Source organism: Lagopus leucura, unplaced genomic scaffold (assembly GCF_019238085.1).
Source record: "Lagopus leucura isolate 7727_CA_CO unplaced genomic scaffold, USGS_WTPT01 Super-Scaffold_100012, whole genome shotgun sequence".
Lineage (NCBI taxonomy): Eukaryota > Metazoa > Chordata > Aves > Galliformes > Phasianidae > Lagopus > Lagopus leucura.
The window spans coordinates 10,469,250-10,488,800 of record NW_024962267.1 but is presented as its reverse complement, the minus strand read 5'-3'; the positions used below and the strand labels follow the sequence as shown (position 1 = coordinate 10,488,800).

Below are 19,551 nucleotides of genomic sequence, written 5' to 3'. Positions count from 1 at the left end.
AAAACAAATTATATTTATTCTTGTTGTTATTGATATTATTAAAATTGAAACAATTGAAGGCATAATTTCGCAAAGAAAGGATCTCTGTTTAAATTAAATGCAACATCTTTGAAAGGATTTCATAATTTCCTCCGTATTCCCTCAAAATGAATTAAACAAACAAAAAATCCCACACCTTACCTCATCTGACTCAGGCGTTTACAGCTGATTGCACTAAGTGATACGTTAGACTAGAAGTGGAGGAAGATCTCCATCTATTTCTAGCAAGAAACAATGTAGTAGGGGATTGCCTTAGAGAATGCTCACAATTCTTCACTTAAAAGTTCCAACAAGCATGGGAATTCCTCAGGTAACACACTGTTTTCTCTCACTCACACGGTCCTGTGCTTACTTGTGCTATTTCCCTAGACTTGTGAAATAACTTGGTGTACTTCTATACCAAAGTATCAAAAACCCATGTATGAGAGATGTAACAAAGATGCTGAATTACTACACATCTCAGTTAAGCCAACTTCAAATCACGTTTGATACAAATATGAAGATATTGTCAAGACTGCTGTTATTGTAAGATTGCTCTTGAAGAACTACGTATTTGAACAGGTCACACTGTTAACAAGTTAAAAAGTCTGCAACACCAAATATCTGAGCACATCAGCCAGCAGTGAACACCACTATGACACTGTATGCACAGAGAATGCCTCATCAAATTCTGTTAAATATACAGTAGCTCATCTCCTAGATTAGTAAAGCAAAAATGCAGCCATTTTCCTCTAAATTGTTCTATGGACAGAACATATCAAAGGCAAATGCAGGAAATGTATTACCTTGATCTGCTTATAAAAGCAGAAGGCATTACTGCCACTTTTACTGCACATCTTAATACTTATTTTTAGACCATTTTTCCTCTCTCCTGTTAAATCACAGAACTGTTTTCAGAAGGCAGTGGAAATGAAAGGAGGAAAAAATGAACAGAAGTTAGGAAATTCTGATTCAAACATTTTATTGCTGAGTAATGCTAATTCATTACAAGCTACCTCCACAGGATGCTCAGTTCTATGTCTTGCAGAAATTCTAACCCAAAGACCACTTTTACAATTCTGATTTCTCCTTTCAGAGACCAGCAAATACATAGTTTGATCTCCCTCCCCCACCCAACACAACATTTCCATTGAATTGCTGCATTATACTGCATAACCGTTCTTCCACTGAGGAAAAACTGTTTCTCCATATTTTATCTTTGTAATAGTTTATGTAACACTGAATCCTCCTACCACACGCTCACTGGCAACTGGGTTGAGCCAAAATTAGTATTTTTTATCCCTCAATATTCTTGAGTTCTGTTCCTTTAAGGGTTTTCCTTCTCCTTTGTTAAGCTTCCTTAAATCCATCATTAGGCAGATCAAGTAAGCAGGCCATATAAATCTAGCCATGAATACCTGTTTCTTAATTACTGAAGACATTAGGAGTAGGCCAGAAATCTTCACTGTGGGATGGTTTAGACAAGCAAATACATTGCAAACTACATTCAGGACATCGTACCCTAGTTTTCACTGAGTATTAATTTAGAAACACAAATAGCTTCATTGCTCTGACTACCTTTTTGGCATCAAAGAGAAGACTGCAAGCTTATCAGTTACCAAATTGCTTACTTAAGGGGAAAGCTAATTAAAAACACTGCACCTTCCTTCCTTCCCTGAGACATATACACACACTATAAGGGTCATACTTAGGGTTTCCTTTGCATGGTTACTGAGCATTTTTAAAAAGGAAAACCACTCAATTTAAATTTGTCAGAATTGTTTGGATTACTGAAGATTGTAAACTAGTTTGAGAGCAGAGAATATCCTTGAGCTTTTGTCTTAAGTAAGCCACCAAATGTCAGTAAATTGCAAAGGCAAATAAAGAAGAATAAGCTTCTTCTAATGATATGCCCATGCAGAACTTTTTTTTGTCCCACACTAAAAACTTAATTAGTCCTCCCATTGACACAGGTCACTCTCAAGTGAGTGTAAAAAACTTCAAAGCAAGAAGTGCTTGAATTTAAATAGCCATCTGAAACACAAGCAGAACATATATTTTAAGCAACGGCTGAGACTTTGTTTAAAACCATATATACAAGGATAACTACTGCTAGCCTGAGGTGGCACAGGTGTTGGGTTTTTTTGTTTGTTTTTTTTAAAAGAACATTCATTCAGTAAGCCATTCTACAGTATTTAGATAATCACACTTGCATATGTAAAGTTGCTGATTAAAAGTATGTTATAACTGTAACTAGATATATCTGATGATTCGATTCATCCTCCTTTCTTCTAAAAGAAAAGCATATTGCTACACTGATGGTGCTATTATCTTGTTTATATGGTGGTAACACCTCTAAAGCATCACCTCCTAGAAGAGCAGCACATTCAAAGAATACTTGAGCGCAGCAAACCATAGTCATGTGAAGCAGGCAGCTTTACTTCCAGCTGTTTATTGCCAACCACCTGGACTGAAGACAAAACTGACAAGATGAGCACGCTGATCACTAAATCAACTTAAACACTACAAGGTTAGGGAGTTCAAAGGTAAAATTTTCCATTCACATCCATCTTCTACAGTATCTCTCACTACACACGAGGTAGCTTCCTAGACTGTTATTACAACAGGGATGGTTGTGAAGTCAATTTACTTTCAGCAAAAAGGGTCAACATATATAGCACCTGACATTCAAGTCAGACTATTCTGTGAAGATTGGGAATGAGGAAAAATTATCTTTTTAGTTCCTACTCCCCATTCATACACATCTCTAGTATTTGGCTGGTGGGAACTGAACACCTAACACAAGTTTAATTAGCTTTGCCATAACTATCAAAAGACATTAATTTCACAACTGCACGGGGGAAATGCATCTGTGTAGCATAATGGTTTCAGTGCAGTACATAATTTCTTACCTGCAAATAGCACAGAATACACCATGTTCAGCTCTCGTAGAATTTCGGGAGAGAAAGAATATTTGTTGGATGTTAGCAGAGCAAGTATCCTCACTGCCCTAGCTAATCTATGGACATCCCCTCCTTCCTAATCCGCAGAAACCTAACCTTAGAACTACTCATTACCACGAAGAACAAATCCCCTTAACCCTTTTCTTGCATAAAAAGCATACTTTGTCTCTCACTTAAGTAGTTTCTCATTCTCAGCAACTTTCCCCACTTAGTAGGATACGCAGCTTTTCAGGTCTGTCTTCAACTACCATGCCTACAAATTACAATGTGTTATACTTTAGCCTCCATCTTCCATTGTTCCTTACAGGATTTCCACTGCAACACAAGAAACAACCAGCTTTCAACTTCAGAAAAATGAAAAGATGAAGAAAATAAATTAATTACCATGATGCAATAGAGACGGAAGTCCTGCAGGTTAACTCGTTCCTTGGGTAGCTACAGAAGTATGAAAATCAAAGCTGCTGTGCATTACTTGCCCAATGCATCAAGCCCACGTAGGCTGTAAACTGGAATCTGTGTCAGAAACGCATTTAATCCGAGGATTCACTTCAGCCAATAACTAAGCTATCAGTCAGCTTTGCCAGAAAGGCAAAAAAAAAAATCCAGCCCAGGCCTCTAATAATCAGCAAACTAAATTCACAAGTGATCTCAATACTATTTTTACAGTATTTTGTATATAGGTAGAAAAGGCAGATTTTTTAATACTCAAGTTTGTTTCATTCACAGTAAATGAAGTTAAACATTTGAAGTTGTTACATATTTGTAGCTACACCATCTTTTTTCAATGGTAGGAAGAGAATGGAAAAACATTTCCATCTGCAGGTGCATTCTCAGCTTAAGGCAGAGAAGCAATATGGAATTAAAGTCATACAGAAAAGGGTTCTTCATGTGTCAAAGCTTATGATTAAAATTGTTTATTCTTTGAAATACCTAAAGAGGAGGATCACCGATGCTGAACAGTTACAAGGAAAAAGAATGCTTTTAATCATTCCCAGTCCTACAAAAAGCTAAATAAATAACAAGTTAATCTGTGCAGATGAAAATCAGTTTACCTGGCTGTTCACTGTAACTCCTACTCAAGAAGAAATCCTACTCCTGCAGTTTTCATTTAAATGTTAGAACTTGATGTACAAAAAGATGACTGCATGGAAAGATACTCAGCACAAAAGATAAAGCGTTAGAGCTGGTGTGTTATACTTCAATACACTCTCCACCCTTAGTCACACTTTTTTTTTCCAAAAAAAAAACCAAACAAATATTTGATAGCTTACCTTCTAAACATGTTTTTGTTCATCTATCGTATTATTCAGTATAATTTAAACGTAGGATTGAAATAAAAAGAATTTGTTCATGAACATGAAGAAGTCTATCTCTATTCTTGGTTGCAAGGAGAACAAGTATAACAATACTTTTAAGCACTGCCCTGCCAGAATGACTCTCCCCCTTTTGCTGATAATGCTAAAAATTATTTCAGAAAGACCAATCTTTTTTCACTTTATTATGAAAATTGCTACATTATAGTCACTGTTCAAAACAGTATTTTGACATTGGGTTTCTTTCCATTTAAGTGCCAATACACAAGCCATGATTACTATTTCAAAAATATTATTAGCATTATCTATGGTAGTTTGACATATCTCAAACCATTATAACATTCTATTACCAGTTCCCCCCTCCTCATTTTTTGTGCCAGCCACGGTGAAGAACAGCTTCTACAATACCCAAATTATCCATTAGTGTTATTCATATAAATTAAATTAACCATAAACCACAGAAGAACACACACAAATCCCCCAGGGAAATTATTTGTTCTCTGAATGTTCAAAAATGCACCAAGGTGGTTTTTTTTTTTTTTTTTTTGTTAATCCTGATATGTAAGCGACCAAATAAGTTAACAAGCAGAAGTCTCAAATCTAATTCAGTGTCAGGTTGCTCAATAGCATGATCCCATTGTCTTATCACATGGGCTTCTAAAGAAAGTTTGTCCTTAGACCCCTGGTTAATGAAACTTAACACTCTTCAGATTTAATAATTAATTCAGTGCCAGAGTTTGAATCGGTCAGTGCCATTTTAATCATTTCATAAACAGAAAGCATGGTGAATGCCTGTACATAATTCTGGTAAACAGGCAAGTCCATAATAGAGTGATTAGTTCTAAAATAGCACATTAATACTGCATTCAGTAACTCTCTTTTACGAAGATGCCTCAGAACTTATACAGCCAAAACACACTATAGGATATCCATTATAAATAATAACATTTCTATTAAGTAAACAAATCTAATGGATTAATTCAGGAAGACTGAATGGTTCTATGGTGCAACTCATCCCGTTTAAACACTTCTGTTGACAAACCAGGAATAAAAAAAAGAAACCTACTGCTTTAGAAGCCATGCGATCCAGACTTTTACATGTACTCTATGTAGATGCCATGCCTTTTCGTAGTATTTTTAGTTTAAAATTAATAAGTGATCTGTTAGAACAGGAAATTATTTCCTCTTGGCAAATATTTAACAAATCAAGTTCTGCTCTTCATCAGCACTTCACAGATAACCTCTGGCTGCAGTTTTCTGATATTAAAATTGAGATGTCTTCATCTGTAACAACAGAACTGAAATATCAGAGTATTCTCAATTTTAAGTGTCATGTCAGGAAATAAAGTGGTATCACTGAAGTTTCACTCAGTAGATAATCCCAGACACGTCGTAAATGGTGGTCTAGGTAAGCTTTTCATGTTGAATCTGGTAGTAGCACGCCTAAATTAAAACAAAGGTCATTTTAGCATATGTACCAGCTCTCAGCAAGCTGATAAAAAAAATCATATATATACAAAGAGGTTGATTTCCTCCAACCCGCCCCAACCCTTCCTTCCTGTCCAAAAAAACAGGAGTAGGCTTTCAGCAAGCAGGTATGATACAGTAAAACTGCAACACACAACAATCCTCTGACACAGTAAACTATCAGAAAGAACAGGAGCTTTTAAGATATAAATTACGTTCAACTTTTTTTCTTAATAAAGATAGCATGATATATGACTTGGGCCTCTGAATAAATTTGTTTCTCCGCTTTGCAAAGACGACGTACTTTTTTTTTTTTGCTCACAAGTCTTTCTTTGCCCTTTGACAGAAGGACCTCAAAATGAAAGCATTTCCTTACACTAGAATGTAGATATTAATGCATTTCAAAAGCACGCAGACTGAAGAGCAAAGTTTGTCTCCTGAATGTTGTCGGAGGCAATGCAACACCTGAAGAAATACTCAGACCTTAACTTTCACACATGATCTGCTGCTATTCACTCCTTAATGCTGCCTCAAACATGCCTCGGATCAGCCATTACCAGCAACTTGATCTGTTTCAGTAAACTAAATAGTTTAACACTAAATAGATTCTTGAAGAAAGTTTAAGCAACTGAAGCCTTCCTTTTTACAGTACTACAATAGATATGAAAAAACTCTGCACCCAACTCTTTTTCCAATTTGCACAGACAGAAAAAAAAAATCAATTTAGAGATCAGCTTGAGATTTTTAATTTTCAGATTAACAGCATCCCCCAAAACTCCACAGAAAAGCTCTACACACCTGACTTGTCATGAAACCCACTTGTTTCAACAGTTTTGATGAAACAATTTTTGCTATGGAGGTCCTAGCTGTACAGTGGGTTACTGTGAGGACAGACTCTCCCCTCCCCAATACTTACAGAGAGGATACTAATTAGCATATGGAAAATGAAGACAACTTATTTATTTCACAAAATTGAATTCTTAAGCCACCTTGATGGAATCGTTGACTTAAGCATTATCAGAATTTAGTCCCCCCCCACAAATCCAACACCTCTTTCCAATGTCTATAAAAGGAGTAAGGTTTCTTAAGTTGCAGGAGAAAGACATGGTACATCTGTGCATACACAACAGTCAAGAGCAACTTGTTTTTATATTTGAATAAAGTACAGTTGCACATTGCAACATTTTCTTAGCAGTTTCTATAATTGTTAGGCTATCCTAAGCTTTAAGTTAAGTTTCCTTGGTTTCCTTATTTTTATCCCTGGATAAAAATAAGACAAAAACTTAAAGTTAAATCCTAACATTCACACAATTGACATAAGTCAGTCATCACTGCTTAAAGCTGATTAATTTCCTTTTTTTTTTTTTTTCTTTCCATAATGTTGGATAATTTTCATACCTTCAAAGTGGTAAACATGATGCCTTGTTCTCCATGTTGCAGGTAAGGATCCATCAGGTCTTCAATTAAGTGCACCTCAGAGCCCAAATTCCTTATCCTGTCACATGAGGGACAAAAGAGGACAAGTGATGATGACATGGTACATGAGATACTGGGCAAGAAACAGCCTTTTTCCCATCCCCATTCTGAGAGCAGTCATCTCAATTTTGACTCTCCAATATTTATTCAGGTCAAAGCAAACAACTAAACCACAAGTTGGACTAAACTACAAAAAAAAAAAAAAACCAACCTAAGAATTAGTCATGTAATGAGAAGCTTGAAAGTTCAATACAGGCATGAGCTCTCAACCAGCCCACGCCCAACTTGTGCCTGATGCCAACGCTAGCACCCACCTGGCTCGTAGCACCACGTAGAGAAAAACGGGAAAAAGGTCATCCATGGACCACAGAAAATCTTCCTGAAGACTCTCAAGCACATTCTGAGATATCTCTTCAAAAGTCTGCTGGATTACCTTCAGTTTGTCAGCTGGTGTAAATGTGGTACTGTTTGGAGAGCAAAAGCAAAACAGGATAACAATAGGAAGCAATGTATCTGCACATAAATTTGGGAGACAACTTATTAACTAGCCTTCCCTCCATGCAAGAAGCTAGATCATTCATTGCAGTACACCCTGGTCTATAATTACTAGTTTGCAGCAGTGTGCTTTGAACAAGACTAGCTTCACAGTTTAAAGCTAGTTAAACATTGTGGAAGGGAGAGGAAAAAAAGAACTCAAGTTCTTACAACAGAATTCCTTGTGTCAGCTGACAGAAACAAACTATGCTGATATAACAGGTCATTTTATCCTAACTGCTTAAAAATTCACATGCATACTTGATTAGATATCCTTTTGCTTTTGAATTTAAGTGTCTACAGGCAAATTTCCCAACAGTTGCCTTTCCAAGGCTACATGTCATTCCCCATCAGGACAATTTTTAATGTTTATAATAGGAACTCTGAAACTTCTAGCTTACCTGAAAACACACCTTGCCTAACAAGGTGAACAAAGACAAGACAAGAACAATCATATTAAGTAGACGCCATTAGAGCAGAACCAGTAAAAAACTAACAGACAAGCTTCAGAGAATTACCTGATTTGCTGTAAACATTCAACTGCAGAAGCAAAGCAGGCATCTTTTGTATTCGATGATACCTGTGTAAACATGAGAAGATTTGTCATTCAAGTTTCACAACAGACTACTCAGGGAAAGAAGCAGCATATCGTGCAACACTGTCATAAAAGACTTTCAGATTTCCAGTGCAAAGAGAAGGGAACGTGCCCAGAAGATAAAGTCATTTAGGAAGCTGTCCGTGTATTACTGAGTTTCTTCAAAATTCAGAAAAGCCTATACTGAACAAGTGGTTAAGTTATGAGAATCAGAGACTTTTTGGATATCTTCCAGGTCAAGGAAGACTGAGAATCAGTGAATCTTAATGGTTAACATGGTTAGAATCCTAATGGCTAGAGGGAAACTTAAGACTGAAATAGTTGAAATCCAGAAAAGTCATACCAGTTAAAAATCACAGATCCATATGATTGGAGAAAACAGAAAAGATCTGGTATAACTGTGAGCTCTTAATAAGCAGCTGAGCCTACAACTTTCTGAATGAAGGAGAGAAAGAATAGATGGATGCAGAAAGACGCACAGAAATTCAAAGAAATAAGAAAACAATGAGAGAAGCAAGATAAACATGACGTCTCGCTGAACACATCCTGTTTAATAGATGGATGACCACAGCAAATAAATAGTTGCAGACAGCATCAGACACCATGTAATTTAAAGACATGTTGCATAGTATATGTATGTAGTGGAAGGGTACTGCTCTACAACAGAAAAAAAATACAGCTCCAAACATACAGTTGGGTAAAAAATTTCAGGCAGCTAATAAGAATTTTGCTTAGTACCTAAAAACACAAAAGATTTGCAGCAACTCAACATATTATTGCTGGATTTTGGAATGCTTCAAGTATAAGTGGAGGTCTGCATCATGTTTCCTTAGGTGAATCTTGAACTCTGAAGTGTCCCACCATTCATGTTTTGGGAAAGAGGGAAGATGCCTTGCTGGGAACCCACAGCCTCAGGGAAAGGGGGGGGGGGGGAAAGATAAGTAGCAGCTTTGCTTATTACTATAAATCTGTAACATTTCACATCTATCAAGGAATGGTTGGACTAGGTGATCCTGTGGATCTTTTCCAACCTTGGTGATTCTAAGATTCTATTAATGGCACATTGCTTATGTTCAGCAACTAGCATTACCAAAACCACACTTCGTATGTTTAAAATTTTGGCCAAGCCACAGTTATTAACACAGAAAAGGTAATTTTGAAGGCAGTGGGATCTAAATGGCTGCAAGAAATCAAAAGTTTCAAATAAAAATCCACTGGCTCATAAACAAATGTGATGTAAAATATATCGTAAAAGTTGAAGTTCAAAGTCATGATTATTGAATTATTAGTGGAGCATAGAGACTGAGCACTATATTACCACTATTTAAGACCAGTATTCAGCCTCTGTAAACATTCTGACTAAGAATAAAAATAATTCAGTGCATACAGTAGCACAACTTTGAAACATCTTGAAAATTTATTTGGTATTTTCCCGTCATATGTTTTCATAACTGGAGACCAAGCAAAAGGGTTTCAAATTTCTTCCTGAACTAGAACTTCTTACAGAGTAAAACAGTAAGTGACAAAGCTGGACAAAGAGCTATTCTAAGAAATCACTGATGTTGCTTGTAAGTAGCAGAATGTTCTAGGGATCAAGATAATGCAGCATCTCTTCAGCAAAAAGGTTTGTCAGAAGTTCTCCTACCTATTCTTTATGACTGACTTCTCTAAAGAAAACTGAACAAAATACACTGTAAGTCAAGACCCAATGAACATACCTTTCTACTCTCACCAAGGATGGATACAGTTGCTGGCCAAAATTTCCTGCAAGAAAGCCAAAACAATCTATTCAGATAACAGAGCCTATTAGTTGAAAGTATTGTTTTCCTTATGAAAACGAAATTATTGTGTACTTTTCTGAGTCAGAGTATCTGTTCCAACAGGTGGAACTGTATCTAGCACAGACAAGTGAAAAATACTCAGATTTGAAATACCTCCCTCTGGTTTTGTAGTGATACCTATCTTCTTTCCCATTCTATCCGCATTTTTTAATTTATTTTTTTAAGAGAAGTTTTGATTCATTCTCTCAACCATAGTAATTAGTTTGAAAATATATTTACATGTATTTTAATCAGAGAAGTGCGCTCTGGACAATCATTGACTTGCTTTATCTAATTACATACCATAATCTTTCTTTAAGTACTTAATGTTGAAGCATACTTACACTTGCACTCCAAGAAAACTTAGAAGTGCCATATCTGTTTGTTTGTTTAGACGTAAGACACACTCCCAGTAAACATCTTCCTCACGCTCATTGTCTAAGGCATATAACATGAATAGAGGTGGATAGAGTCGTGGCAGTAGTACAGGGAGTAGCAAGCCAAAACTGGTTACCACATAGCTATAACACAAGAAATAGAAAATGGGGTGAAGAGAAAGATATTTAAGAAGGGAGAAAACTATAAAAGCAGAATAAAAAAAAATACTGATTGGAAAACAGATTTTTAATTTAATATGGACTTATTCTGTGAGGAATTAACAATATAGAAAGTACAAGAAAAAAATCTGTGTTAAGAAACGCTTAGCAATTACTTTCTTTTGCATCCACACAAAGAACACTCCCTGGGGAGCTGTATACTATATTGTAGTTCAAGTTTTACCTGCATATTCAAGGCTATTATTTGGCACCCATTCTTAGCCACTCCACTGCTAATGTAACTTTACCTTTTAAGCACAAGCTGAAAAACAGGCAATGCCCCAGCAAGTTAGCTGACCTAGCTCCACATACTCATACCATAAGGCATCGTGAAGACACGAGTCTCTTCGCATCAAGCCATAACCTTAACAGGGAAAGCTGAATGTCAGGTACCTACTAATACCATCTATACAGATAAATGGGGCCTTACGCAGAAGGTTCTCCCTGCTGATCCCTCTTTCCTTCTGTTGTCCACACCTGAAGTGCTTATGGACAGGACAGTGGTGGAATCAAGGCCGAGCTCCACATGACATTTGCACTTGATCTGCATTAGCCCAATACCCATATTCCAAACGTCCTTCTGAAATCCAGGCCTAAGTTTGAACTTGTTTCTAAAACCATCATCAAAACCAAAGGAAAAAAAACAACTGCTTATGCCCACCAGTAAAACACAGGGCTTATTTTGTTGTTCTGTTTTTGTTTTGCTTTTTTTTTTTTTTAACCCTTCTCAAGGAAAACCTGAAAATTACAGAAAACCTGAAAATAAACAGAAAATAAAGCAAGGCTTTCATTGGTTCATGTTCTGCTTCATGTACCCTGGCTCAGGTGATTCTGATCTGGAGTCAGATTTCCCACTGCAGAATGAACGCCTTCCTTTCACTTCCGTCGGCTGAAATGGAATTGTGCTGCCCTCTTCCGGAAGATCAGGGAACAAGAACCTAAGTGGCAACACACAGAGTAATGTATGAAAATCCATAGAAATTTCCACAAAACAGCATAAGAGATGATTGGAGAAGAAAGAAAAGTCTCCTTAATTACAATGAGGCATAACTAAGACAGCACAGATAATATATGTACAGTGCCACCCACCTGGAAGAAAACTTAGAAAGGCCATATCCTTATATGTCAAAGAGACCATGGCCAATCTGACATTACCTCCCTACAGATAAGGCTTCTAGTGGTTACTGATTTGGATCCCGCCAAACTGAAAGCAAAAACACTCCATTGAAAGCTGCAATTGCACTGAGAATTCAAGACTTCATATCAACATGGATGAGCCATGGTTGATTCCTAGAACTTTAGGGAATTGCAGCATATTCCATTATTCTTGCTACTCTTCCAAACCCTTTGGACACTGTCCTCTCACAGCATGAATATCCAAAGACATGAAATTGGAAATCTGTACTGAACTCTTCTGATCTGCATTTTGAAGTGCAATGTGAGATGTAAGTCATTGGGTTGAAGTCTGATTTTTTTTTTTTTTTTTTTTTTATTATTTTGACAGAATATTGAAGAACTTTTAGAAAGTTTAAGGAAATACAATCAACACCCAAAACAGAGTAAAAATACTGGTATGCTTGGACTACATAAACACTAGACTGTTTCAGTATTGGACATATTTTTAAAAAAGTAAGCAGTAGTTTGACTTGAACACTGGAATCTCATTACCTAACCAATTGGAAGATGCGTTTGAGGTAGGACTTGATCTCTCTTACTGCCTCCTGCAGTAATCGCCGATTAGCTCCCACTCCAACGTAAGTCATTCTGTAGACAGCTACTAATGTTTCCACAAGCTTGCCCAATGGATGAAGAGGAGTATCACATGCCTGATGTGAAAGATACCAATTGCCTGGTCAAATAGATCAACCTGCCAGGCAGGTTGAAGAAAAAAAAAAAAATGTGGAACTAGAGATGGATCAGAAAAACAACAACACAATTTGAAACAAAAATATTGCAGATGCATCAACAAATGACCATTTAAACTAAGAAATTTATGCATTGCTGAATACAGACTCATACAGTGATCAAGACAGTTCGAGAACATGCTTGGATAAATACCAAATTTAACATGATATAATAAGTACTTCAGAATGTTCTGCTGGGATCCACTACATAAAAATCAAAACAGCAACTGAGAAAAAACTGACTTTAAAGAAATATTTGTTAAATACTCAGCGATTTTAGTCTTAGTTAATGGTTGTTGAACTCAATGACTTAGAAAGTTATAAGTAAATATGAATGAATTCAACATGGACTATAAACATGCAAATACTACAGGGATTGAAGGAAGCTCTTACACAAGTTATAACTCAAATGAATTTAACAAAATGCCTTGCCAATAAGTTTATGAGCATTTGATAGTCACAATACCTTAATCAAATATTTTTTTATATTTTCATATTTTTCCAAGGTGAAGGCACCAATGTGTTGCGGAATGAATTCTAGACTTTCCAGTGTCTGAGTATGAGAACGGCTCAGTAATTCTGGACTGCAGTCATAAAAAGGACAAATACATACAGATTATTGGAGACAGAGAAGGAATAAAAACTGATGCAAAACATGGAAGTTTCAACAAGAAAGCGATGAGCCAAAAAGAAAAAGATGGTAGAAATATACATAGGAAACTATTCAATCTCTTACGCCTTGAACTTTCAAAGTCTTACTGAATCCTTCAGCCTGAACTTCATCTTCCACACTGGTTGCACAAAAATTCTGCAGTTTCACTTAAGCAAATTTAATTTGAAATAACATTGTGGAAATACACATCCACAGACTTGTTTTACCATAAAATCCCAAGTCTGTAAAATCAGGAACATGGAAGATACTAATTCCCACTCTGACAAACATTCAGGAACCACCAGCAACTTGTCACTACACATTTCCTGGACATCAGCAGTATTTAACTAAGTGTCACACTACTTTTTTACCGTAAGTTTCTTGATGTTAGAAGCCAGCTTCCTTTGTTAATCTTCTGAGCTCACTTACAGCTATTTTTCTCTTAATTAGCAAAGTCTGCTAAATGAGTCTCTTGTGAAATATCCTGAGAAGTCTAAACCTCTTTGTGTTTGTTTGTTTTGTGGCTTTTGTTGGTGGTTTGGTTTGTTATTTATTTTTTAATCTCACAGAAAAAATTATTATCCAAGAAACCATTTCTTTTGACCCCTTGAATTTCTGTTCCCTATATTCTCCTGATTTTTCTGCACTAATTTCAGTTGTGACAACTGAACATTCCCTTATCAGTTACAGATCTTTCAGTAGTAATTAGCTAGCATCTTATTAATACACACTGAATAATCTAACAGACTGTAACACCTGAACTAATCCTAGACACCATGTCCCTGAAAGAGATGTTTGTATTAGGAGTTCTGTTTTGATGCTTTGTTATTGTTGCTTACAGAACACAAATGATTTTTACCAGAATCAGTTTCTAGAGTAGAGCACAATTCCAGTTTCTCTCAATACTTTCTTCATCTTGTACACTACATTCTCTAGGAACCAACCTGTCCTTGTGTTGCCGTCGGTTGGTGGTCAGAGCCACTGCAATGTTGTCCCAAGCCTTCCATCTATCACCCTGGCCTGGGCTCTCACAGCCAAGCTGGTTCCAGCATTCTTCAAATACAGCCTTCCATTTTTCATCAGGAGGCACTGCCAGGATTCCAAGTTTCCGCCTAATAAAGTGATCAGTTAGTCTGTTAAAAATCAAACACACTTGAAACAACACATTTAGACATAAGTGGTTTTTCATAGCTAATGTCAATCTAACATCTCAAAGAACTTTACCAAAACCTCATATACTTAATAGTTTCTTACTGTTCATCACCGAGAATAAACCCAGTACTTGTTTAAACATAAAAGTACTATCTTTTTTTCCAATCAAATAGGACATACTGTGATTGATGAGGCTTATTTCCATCACTGGCATTGATTCAGAAGATTGTACGTGTTAACATAATAAGAACATAGTACAGAGATATCCCAAGCATCTCACGATCTTGGGATGTACAAATAGCCTACCTACACAGACAAAAAACATCCATCTATGGTCTCTGGCCCAAAAGCATCATCTACAGATAACGCTGCATCACATTAGGTATGAGGTCGTAGCAAGAAAAACAAGCGCGGGGATCTTTTCCCTGACAGCCATTGCTCAGGGATTCTCTATACACAAAACCAAGAGCTGCTGCCCATCCATATTCATAAGACATAAAATTGAATTCAGGGCTTCAAAAAGCTTTCAGAAAGCAAATAGAACTGTTAAGTCTGGCAGTGCTTTTGTTGATTTCAATCAAGTTTCAGAAACTGCCAGATCTTTCATAAATATTTTTTCCCCACCAAACTTAGATGAGAACTAGAAACACTGACATTTCTCCACACTTCCCGTCTCACAAAGCAGAAAAAGAAGGCTTTCAAGCTTTTTCCACAACTGATATCAGAAGATTTTCAGTCTCAAGAGACTGGAAAGGGTTGGTGAAACCCTTATTTCACAAGCTGTCTTCACAAATATGTACATACATTTATTCATAGACTCCCTACTGGGGTAAAAACAGGCAGTTGCTAAGGTTTTAAGTACGCAGTACAGCAGGGAGGCCTGCGTAACTCTACATTCCATTGTGGGTGTCAGCACTGTCAAAAGAAATCAGCAGTGAACGCTTCTGGAAGCATACCAAGAAGTAATCTGGGTTAAAACAGTTGTGTTTCCCATTTTAATCTGAAATTTCGGAGTACGCTTCAAAGACGCTGAATTCTGTACAACTATTATTAGTGTTGCAGACCAATATACAGCACTACTAAACACTGAACTTTCATCTACCACTCTTCTTAAAATTTACTTAAATTTATTCTACTTAAAGATCTCAGTTATGATTTAACTAGAACAAACACACTGTTTCTTTCCAGAGATTAGACAGCTGTTACTATTATATATGCTTTGCAAAATAATTTGTTAAAATGCCTTGTTTCATTTTTGTCAATTCAGCAGTTCAAGTACTCTGCTGTTTGGAAAAGTTGTAGTAGTTAGCTAATTCTGTTAGCTAAAACACACCCTTACTGACCTTAAATTACCATCAGAGTCATTAGCAGAAGGTAGAACACTCCGTGAATGATTTAATCCCTCAAATGCAACTTAGTCTCTCTCACAAATGTAATCATAAATCATTAGATACGAATTCAGGTTCTAACAGCCATTCCAGGTACAAACAAGTAGTTCTGGGACAGCTATAGGTCAGTAGCAACGTGTCAAGTATCCTGTAATTTTTATATCATTACTCAAGTAGTAACAAATACCACAACAGCTATGAAATAGGGTTTTATCTTATTTTTTAGAGAGGAGAGAAAAGGAATAAAAAAGGAGGAAGCATCTTCTCAAAATCTCATTTTTTTCTTTGGAAAATAATTTAATCAGCCTCTGAAAAAAGCCAAGGGTTACATCTGACAGCATTACTGAACCTCATCAGAAAATATTTCAACTCAACACTCACAATGCTTTAGGCTTATCCTTCTCACTCTCATATAAGCTAGGTTTGAAGTAGGTTCCTGTGATTTTTATTCCAGATCCCCATTCTCCACTGAAGAGACCTTCTATATAATCTCCATTTGGCAAGGTCAGTGTTCCCTTGAAAAAAGACAACAAAAATTGAACTGAAAGCTATTAGGACTCAAAGTACAAGACTATTATTATTTTAAAAATAACAGTTTACAAATTATTGTTATATCAACCTTTCCACTCAGAGTCCAGTTATCCGAAAATTCCCCTTCATAAACTGTATCATCCTCAGAGAGCAGAATGCCAGTCCCCTACAAAGAGAATCAGAAAAAAACAGCACTGTAATTATAACAGAAGGCCAGACTACAGATCTGAAGATACACTGAAATATTTGCTACTAATTCTTAATTTATTTTTTTTTTGAAGCAACTTCTGCAGCAGTCCTAGGTAAAACAAAACTGCAATATAGACATTTAAAAAACAGAACAGCACAACAGAAGGTTAGAAGAACAGAAGATTTACACAACCTAACAGATTATTTATATGACCAACCATCTACCCCAGAAGAGTACCACATCTCAAGGACAAATTACTGTAGCACAAATCCTAGTACTCAACTCACCATCATTTTATTAGTGCTGAAGGCTCCTTCATAATACAATCCAAACTGAGTAACTACAACACCATTGCCTTGGCAAAGGTCATCTTGCCACATTCCCATATACTTTTCTCCTCTGAAGACAAAATGAAGTAGAAATAATGCAGCTTAATTAATATATATTTTCTCTTTCTATGGCTTTATTCTGGTATTTGACCATCACAAAAAACATTATAAATGAGTTACGCATCACTTGCTACAAGCCTGTCAATCCAGTTTCACTAGATTAAAGAGAATAAGACTTTTTGATATAAAGGAATTCTAAAGAACTTTCTTTAACAAGTCACATTACAGATTGGCTACATCCAAGCAAACTGTTCCTGACTGCCTGGAATAGTTGAAGCCCAGTTAAGATCAATTTCTACCTAAAGGAACCCAAGCTGTAGTTGCAGCAAATAAGAAACACAGAAACTTGAATCTGATTCAGTTCAGCAAACAAACTGTATGTGAAAAGAGATCTTCAGCTTCATTAGGCATCTACTTGGTATATTTGACAGTTACTTAGAACAGATGCTATATGCTTATTTTAGGCAATTTGCTGCCTAAGTTTTGGTTTCTTTACCTAAGCTAGATAACCCAAATTGAGGGGATAATTAAAAAAAAAAAAAAAGTTCTTTGCAGGGAGTGAGAAGGAGGCCTTTAAAGTCACTTGACATTTGAAAATACTATTAGCTCTGTTTCAAGAAATACACATATACTTCTTCCACTTTCAGTCTTCTTATTATTCTGCTTTTTAAGTGCGCTTTCAGTCCAGTTAAACCAAAACTGGTTTCTTGAGCTCCAACTAAAACCCCTCTTTTCAGGGATGAAAAAAAACATTGATTTGGTGACTGGAAAGACAAAACTATATTCATTTGTGCTCAGAAAACATTTACTTAATGTATATATTTGTATACATGTACGTTGTATTAGTGCTTAAGAATTCAAGCACCTCAAATGTTACCTTGTAATATCATCAAAAACACCATAACCACTCTTCTTATCCATTGTCCACTGTCCAATGAACATACTGGGAGAGGAAGAGGTAAGCTTCCCACTGCGCAGCAGCCCGTGGCCATGACGCATATTATCCTGAAAGCACCCTTCATATACTTCACCAGTAGCATAGCTATGAAGAAAAAAAAAAAAAAAAAAGGAATAAGCAAGATTCCTCCAGTTTGCCATCCCTTCTTTCCTTATAAGAACTACATCACAGTCATACCAAATAAAAACTATAGTTAAAGTCTATTTGGGACATAAGTGAGCTTTTGTGTTTTAAAGGCAACTTCTCCCCAGCAAGCAACACTGGTATATTTTACTTATCTCTAAAGAAAAGAATATCATGAATTTTTGAAAGATGGTGGCAACTGTAAAACATATGTTATCAACAGAACACAACATGAGTGTAAATGTGAGCAATTCAAAGTAAAAGTAGAAAATAAGCTAAGCTAACAATACACCTACATACATGGGGCTGGTTGGTAAGGGGACTCCCTTCTGCAGTGATGGGAACACAAATGCTGTATTACCTGTAGACTCCATGCCCACACATTTTGCCTTCCTTCCAGTACCCCACGTAGTGGTCATCTTTATTCAAGGCTTTATTTGGCACTCTGTATTCACCATACCTGTCAGTGCACAGACATGGAACACAAGCAGCTATAATACTAACTCATTTCAATAAAAACACATAACACCCATTCTAAAATCAAAATGCTCTATGGTTTTGCAGATCTCTAGCTACAATAGTTAGATTTTTTGATGTAAAGAGAGAAAGCAAAAATTTCAGCATCATTAGGTCAATTTAATCTGTACTGCTTCTTCTGGTTTTGGATTTTGACACTGCTCTAAGCTTTCCCCTCTCTACTGCACTGCAGCATTCTTCTCGACTTATTAAAGGACACAAGACTTCTCACATCTTATGTCTACCTCGGTTGTCTTCAAGTCTTGATAACTCAAGTGCACCATTATTCCAAGGCGACAACATTTAAAAGAAGAAAACAAGATGCTAGCTTCTAATTATGCTCAAGCAGATGCACAAAATTGTTCATATTTTCACACCTGGACAGACAACTTATTCATAGGACTTGATCTTATAAAGAGGCTAAAATTCTGTTATAGAAGATTCTCCTGTGAGCACATCTAGCCCACCACATAATGCTATTGCTGAATGTTGAGAACAGCGTGCATGTTGAAATGTTGAAACGCAAGAATATGCATTTGATTATCATAGTAAATAATGCTAAATATCAATCTATTTATGTTAGGAATCTCCAAGAATGCCAAAGTAATCGTGGTTAGTTACATTTACTAGTTACATGTGCAAAAAGCTCTGATCTGGTTTTACAGTTTAACATATGCCAATAACTAAGGTGCATGCTAACAATCTGCCAACAGCCTGGTCACATTTCAACGTCTCCTCTGACTTGATACTTCAAAAATACAACTGGAATTCAACAGGACTCTTCAGATATTTTAACCTTGCCCTGTACAGACATGTCTGCTCACAAGATTGGTATAAGAATGTTTGGAAAGAAGTTAACCTTGCAGCCTCAATAATGCCATAAGCAGATTCTTAGCAATGGATTAATTCAAAGCTGTATAATCAACTACTAGTTTACTTTTAAGTGGTCTCACTTGTTTCATAAGA

The 19,551-nt window shown here is 36.3% G+C and overlaps 1 protein-coding gene across 5 annotated transcripts in view; it reads right to left on the bottom strand.

Annotated features, from left to right (window-relative positions):
• Positions 1–4,449: 4,449 nt before the first annotated feature.
• The window catches only part of ALS2 (alsin Rho guanine nucleotide exchange factor ALS2), a 75,288-nt gene continuing 60,186 nt past the window's right edge, over positions 4,450–19,551 (bottom strand). For 4 of the 5 annotated variants that reach the window (XM_042874279.1, XM_042874281.1, XM_042874280.1 and 1 more), the window contains 15 exons: positions 18,431–18,529; positions 17,866–18,030; positions 16,887–16,998; positions 16,498–16,575; positions 16,260–16,393; positions 14,283–14,450; positions 13,153–13,270; positions 12,451–12,608; positions 11,598–11,720; positions 10,531–10,707; positions 10,085–10,130; positions 8,290–8,351; positions 7,552–7,701; positions 7,160–7,256; positions 4,450–5,737 (listed from right to left, as the gene is read on the bottom strand). In XM_042874279.1, coding sequence (XP_042730213.1) covers positions 5,699–5,737; positions 7,160–7,256; positions 7,552–7,701; positions 8,290–8,351; positions 10,085–10,130; positions 10,531–10,707; positions 11,598–11,720; positions 12,451–12,608; positions 13,153–13,270; positions 14,283–14,450; positions 16,260–16,393; positions 16,498–16,575; positions 16,887–16,998; positions 17,866–18,030; positions 18,431–18,529 — 1,726 coding nt within the window. In that variant the 3' untranslated portion in view covers positions 4,450–5,698. Of the gene's footprint in view, positions 5,738–7,159; positions 7,257–7,551; positions 7,702–8,289; positions 8,352–10,084; positions 10,131–10,530; positions 10,708–11,597; positions 11,721–12,450; positions 12,650–13,152; positions 13,271–14,282; positions 14,451–16,259; positions 16,394–16,497; positions 16,576–16,886; positions 16,999–17,865; positions 18,031–18,430; positions 18,530–19,551 lie in introns of those variants that run through there. The other variant, XM_042874283.1, reaches the window with a different exon arrangement.